Here is a 5,950-nt window from a genome sequence, read left to right as displayed (position 1 = left end):
TTAGGCTATGACTATCAAGGAGGAATGAACAAAGGAAAAGGTCCTGCAATGAACTTTGTTCCATCCAAGGACAACTGAAACAACATATTTCAAATCAAATGTCCCTACATCAACAAGGGTGTCAAAAGGTTTATTCAGGAAGCAAGATAAAAATATGGAAGTGACATCATTGTGGGAAGTTTGGCCATATAAAACCTTACTGCTACAAATTTCATGGCTATCTTAAAACTTCTTCACAACTCAGAAGAAAGCAAACCATGGTGAAACCAAAGAAAAGATGGATTCCCAAAAATGGTATGTCAGGTCTCATAGCTCACACCTCCCTTAGAGCATCAGCCAAAAAGGACTAGTATTTTGATAGTGGCTGTTCTAGACACATGACTGATGTCAAGAAATTTTTGGTGAATATTAAGTCTTATTCCACTAGATATGTCACCTTTGTAGATGGATCAAAAGGAGAAATAAAGGGGATTGGTAGGTTGGACTATCCGGGATTGCGTCTAGATGATGTTCTATTTGTTAAAGGACTGACTGCTAATCTTATAAGTATTAGCCAACTCTGTGACCAAGGTCTCAAGGTAAACTTCAATAAATTTGAATGTATGGTAACAAATGAGAAGGATGAAGCTATCATGAAGGGAGCCAAATCAAAAGATAACTGCTATCTGTGGACACCTCAAGAAACCGATTGCATATCCACCTGCCTAATGTCAAAAGAAGAAGAGACTAAGTTATGACATCAAAAGCTTGGTCACTTATATCTGAAAGGTATGAAGAAGGTGATGTCAAAGGAAGCAGTCAGAGGAATTCCCAAAATGAAAATTGATGAAGGAAGAATTTGTGGTAAATGTAAAATTGGGAAACAAACAAAGATGTCCCACAAGAAGCTTCAACATCTGACCACCTCAAAAATTTGGAGCTACTTCATATGGACTTGATGGAACCTATACAAGTTGAAAGTCTAGGAGGAAAGAGGTATGCTTATGTTGTTGTTGATGACTTCTCTAGGTTCACATGGGTGAACTTCATTAAATAAAAGTCAGAAGTGTTTGAAGTGTTTGAAGTGTTTAAAAAACTCTATCAAAAGATTCAAAGAGAGAAGGATTGTGGCATTATCAGGATTAGAAGTGACCATGGGAAGGAATCTGAGAACAACAAGTTTGAGTAATTTTGCACCTCTTGAGGAATTAGTCATGAGTTCTATTCACCCATCACCCCAAAACAGAATGGTGTGGTTGAGCGTAAAAATAGAACCATTCAAGAATGTTTCAGAGTCATGCTTTATGCTAAGAAACTCCCATATCATTTTTGGGCTAAAGCCATGAACATTGCCTGCTATATTCTTAATAGAGTAACTATCAGATTTGGGACTTCTGCCATTTGTATGAACTATGGAAAGGAAGAAAGCCAACTGTGAAATATTTCCATGTATTTGGAAGTAAGTGTTATATTCTGGAAGATCGTGAGTAGAGGAGAAAGATGGATCCTAAGAGTGATGAGGGAATCTTTCTAGGGTACTATATAAACAACAAAGCTTACAGAGTCTTCAACTTCATAACCAAGGTAACGATGGAATCCATAAACATTGTAGTGGAGGACTTAACTAACGAAGTTGATGTCACAGATGATGTTGAAACATCAATGAACGATGTCCCAGAAGATGTTGCAGACACAAATACTAATACTGAACCTGCAAGTAATGATTCAACTAACAAAGGGCCCTCCATCAGAATTCAGCAAGATCACCCTAAGGAGCTTATTATAGGAAATCTAAATGAAGGAATCATCACCAAATCAAGGGAAGTTGTATCAAATGCCTGTTTTGTCTCCAAATTTGAACCCAAGAATATCAAGGAAACTTTGACTGATGAGTTATGAATTAATGTTATGCAAGATGAACTTCGTCAATTCAAAAGAAATAAGGTGTGGGATTTGGTTCCTAGACCTGTATGAACAAATTCCATTGGCACTAGATGGTTGTACAAGAACAAGTCTGATGAACAAGGGGTTGTCACTAGAAACAAAGCCAGACTTGTTGATCAAGGATACACCCAAATGGAAGGAGTAGACTTTGATGAAACCTTTGCTCCAATTGCTCGCTTGGAGTATATTAGATTGTTACTTGGAATGACACGTTTTTTAAAGTTCAAATTGTTCCAAATGGATGTTAAAAGTTCCTTCCTTAATGGCTATTTAAATGAAGATGTGTATGTTGAACAGCCAAAAGGATTTGTTAATCCTACATTCTCGAATCATGTGTACAAATTAAAGAAGGCATTGTATGGTTTAAAGCAAGCCCCAAAAGCTTGGTAAGAATGGTTGACTGAGTTTCTCATCAATCATGGATATAGAAAGGGTGGAATTGATAAAACCCTCTTTGTCAAAGAAAAGGATGGAAAACTTATGATAACTCAGATCTATGTGGATGACATTGTGTATGGAGGGATGTCAGATGAGATGGTCCAACATTTTTTCAAACAAATGCAATCTGAGTTTGAAATGAGTTTGGTAGGAGAACTGACATTCTTCCTTGGACTCCAAGTCAAATAGATGGAAGACTCCATCTTTCTGTGTCAAAGCAAATATGCTAGGAGTATTGTGAAGAAATTTGGATTGGAGAATGCTAGTCACAAAAGAACTCCTGCACCTACCCACTTGAAGTTATCTAAAGATGAAAAAGGCTTAAGTGTTGACCAAAGCTTATATAGAAGTATGATTGGCAACCTTCTATACCTGACAATAAGCAGACCAGATATAACTTTTGTTATTGGTGTGTGTGCTAGATATCAAGATGAACCCGAAGCAAGTCACATCAATCAAGTAAAGAGGATTCTAAAGTATGTGAATGGCACAAATGAGTATGGAACATTGTACTCTCATGATTCAAGCTCTATGTTAGTTGGATATTGTGATGTTGATTGGGCTGGTAGTGTTGATGATAGGAAAAGCACCTCTAGGGGATGTTTCTTCTTGGGAAACAATTTGATTTCATGGTTCAGCAGGAAACAAAATTGTGTATCCCTATCCACTGGTGAAGCTAGGTACATAGTAGTAGGCAGCAATTGCTCTCAACTAATGTGGATGAAACAAATGTTGACAAAATACAATGTCACACAAGATGTCATGACATTATTTTGTGACAACTTGAGTGCTATTAATATCTCTAAAAATCTTATTTAGCACAGTAAAACTAAACACATTGACATTAGGCATCATTTTCTCATAGAACTAGTTGAAGACAAAGTCATAACACTTGAGCATGTCAGCACGAAGAATCAGCTTGCAGATATTTTTAACAAAGCCTTGGATGCAAGCCAATTTAAAAAATTAAGAGGGAGACTTGGGATTTGTGTTAATGAGCATTTATAACAACTACAACTAATTAATTGTGTCAGACAAGAGCATGCCTCTCATCATTACACTTGACACACTTACCTAAACCCCTTACCTCATTGTGTACCTGTTTGGACAAAACCTCACTACTTTTTCCACTCAAACACCTCACTCTCATACAATCATCTGGACTCTCTCTCCCTCAAAAACCTTTCCCTATTCCATCTACCTCAAGCATCTACCAACATGTCTCAACATTCTTCACCCACTCACATGCATGTCCCAACTGAAACTAGTGGATCCTCCTCACCATCATCTAGGGAAAACACACCTTGTCAAATGATTAACCTGGAAGATCTGATTCTGGACGTTGCCCATATGTCCACGGTTCATCCCCCTCCTCAGAAGAAAGCTACATCGTCTGTGTCTAAAGTTGCCAAGACTTCTGGTAAGTCTTCTAAACTCATAATCCCCAGTAAAGATAAGATTAATGCTGAAGAAGAATCTAGGCTTAAAGTAGAAACTTAGAAACCCTAGCATGCATGCTGACGACCGTGTAAATCGCAAGGCAGCAGAAAGAAGTGCAATTGATAAGGAACTTAGGAAGTTTGTTGCCTCTATTTTGTAGGAAGTAAACTCTGATGTTTTTCCAAATGTTCAAACATCTTTGGAAAAAGATCCAAGCCCTGACAATGAGTCAAGGGAAAAAGCTGAAGAAAATGTTCCTGATCATACTATTCGTGAGTGAAGAAGTAAGAAGAAAGTTGAGCTTGTTGTCAATGTTGAAGAACTTGCCTCTGATGAAGAATCCCTTACAAACATTGTTACTCCCAGTATTGCCAAGAGATTATAGAGATGTAAAGGAAATATTGTTGCTTTTGAAGATTCGCCCTCCATGGAAGTGAAGAGAAAAGCTGATGGGTTGAAAGGAACTCCTTCTATAAGCTCCACAGGAAAATCTCTTATTGGACCCACTAGGTCTTGGAGTAAAGTTGTTACCCCTACTAGAAAGAGGAAAGTTGTCTCCTCTAGTGAATATGAGTTTGATGTTGCACATGATGTCCAGGACATCACCCCTATAAAACGATCAGCTAATAAGAAACCCCATGATGCTAGGTCCAAAGCTCCACTGGACAATGCTTTTTTACATTATGTGAAGAATGAATAAAGGTGGAAGTATGTCATTCATAGAAGGGTAGCCCTAGAAAGGGAATTGGGAAAAGATGCCCTTAAGTTTAAGGAGGTCATGGAACTGATAGAAGTTGCAGGGCTGAGGAAAACTGTCACACACTTTGGACCTTGCTATGAAAACTTAGTAAAGGAGTTTGTGGTGACTATCCCTGATGGATGTGATGATACGAAGAGTGTTGACTATGGTAAAGTTTATGTGAGAGTAAATGTTGTAACATTCTCCCTAACTGTGATCAATAAATTTCTAGAAAGAATAGATGAACCTTGGGCTGAACTAGAAGTCACTGATGATCAGGTGTGCAAAGAGATCACGACCAAGCAGGTTAGATATTGACCAAACAAAGGGAAGTTGTCTGTTGGTAAGTTGAGTGTAAAATATGTCATCCTTCATAAGATTGGTACTGCCAATTGGGTTCCCACTAATCACACCTCAACTATCTCTACTGGTCTGGGAAAATTCATTTATGTTGTTCGTACAAAAAGAGCATTTGACTTTGGAAAACACATCTTTGGACAAGTGTTGAAACAAGCCTTCTCTACTGCTGTAAAAATGCTTATTTTCTTTCCATCCCTCATCTGTGGAATCATCCTAAATCAACACCCTGGTATTTTTCTACCCATGGACTGTATGAAGAAAAGGGATTCTCCCTTGTCACTCCACTACAAACTATTTGCAGGAATTTATGTCCCAGACATTATTATGACATCCTCTCAGACACCTGGCCCTGCCACCTCCAAGAAGAGTGTCATTTCTCAATTGAATGAAACATGCAAAGAGCTGGAGGACTCCATCAGATCTAACACTGCTATAAAGATTAAACTGGAGACATTGATAAAGGCAATGATGGAAGAGGAGAATAAGGAAGTTGTATAGGATGGGGATGCCAATGAAGCAACTGATGATGAAGAGTATGCGGGTGAAGATGATTCTGATGAAGATAAAGAAGATGAAGGAGAAGAGTATACAACAACTGACTCAGATAGTCAGGATGATATTTTATTGCAGTCTTATTGTGTTCTGTTTGTTTCTTTTGTGATTTTTTTTGTGAGTGTTCTTTCACTGTATGAACATGGTTTTGTTTCAGTTTCTGGTTAGATGCTTACCTTTGTCAGATTATAGCTAAAAAGGAGGAGTATTATGTGTGCTAACCACTAACCACTGCCTGATTGTGCTCGCGTTGTGATGTCTAACAAGGTGTTGTGACATAAACTTGACAAAGGGAGTAGTTTTGACCGCTGCATATGCCTCTGAGGTGTGCATGATTGATTGTCATGCCCGACTTGTGCTTTAGTGGATGTTGTTACTACTGTTGGTGCTTGTGCTAATGTCTGACCAAATGTTCTAACATCTTGTCTGCAATGTTTTTGTGGAGAACCTTGGTTTCTCTCATTTGGGAGGCTTATTGTTCTTCTACTGCATAAGCCT

The 5,950-nt window shown here is 38.2% G+C and overlaps 1 protein-coding gene across 1 annotated transcript; it reads left to right on the top strand.

The window, feature by feature from the left end:
* The first annotated feature begins 3,579 nt into the window (after positions 1-3,579).
* Positions 3,580-5,398, top strand: LOC127130279 (uncharacterized). The gene is made up of 5 exons (XM_051059315.1): positions 3,580-3,849; positions 3,962-4,073; positions 4,218-4,449; positions 4,504-4,819; positions 4,919-5,398. Exons 1-5 carry the CDS (start codon positions 3,580-3,582, stop codon positions 5,396-5,398), a joined length of 1,410 nt encoding a protein of 469 aa, XP_050915272.1.
* The last annotated feature ends 552 nt before the right edge of the window (positions 5,399-5,950 follow it).

The sequence above is a fragment of the Lathyrus oleraceus genome, chromosome 3, assembly GCF_024323335.1.
Source record: "Lathyrus oleraceus cultivar Zhongwan6 chromosome 3, CAAS_Psat_ZW6_1.0, whole genome shotgun sequence".
In the NCBI taxonomy this organism is placed as follows: Eukaryota; Viridiplantae; Streptophyta; class Magnoliopsida; order Fabales; family Fabaceae; genus Lathyrus; species Lathyrus oleraceus.
The sequence above is the reverse complement of the archived record's forward strand: the minus strand, read 5'-3'. Positions and strand labels throughout refer to the sequence as shown.

Excerpts from the sequence above, each read along its gene's own strand:
- LOC127130279 (XM_051059315.1), top strand. The coding sequence starts at position 3,580 with ATGTCTCAACATTCTTCACCCACTCACATGCATGTCCCAACTGAAACT. Across the intron at positions 3,850-3,961 it reads AAGAAGAATCTAGGCTTAAA|GAAGTAAACTCTGATGTTTT; the intron begins GTAGAAACTTAG and ends TCTATTTTGTAG. Across the intron at positions 4,820-4,918 it reads TAGAAGTCACTGATGATCAG|ATTGGTACTGCCAATTGGGT; the intron begins GTGTGCAAAGAG and ends ATCCTTCATAAG.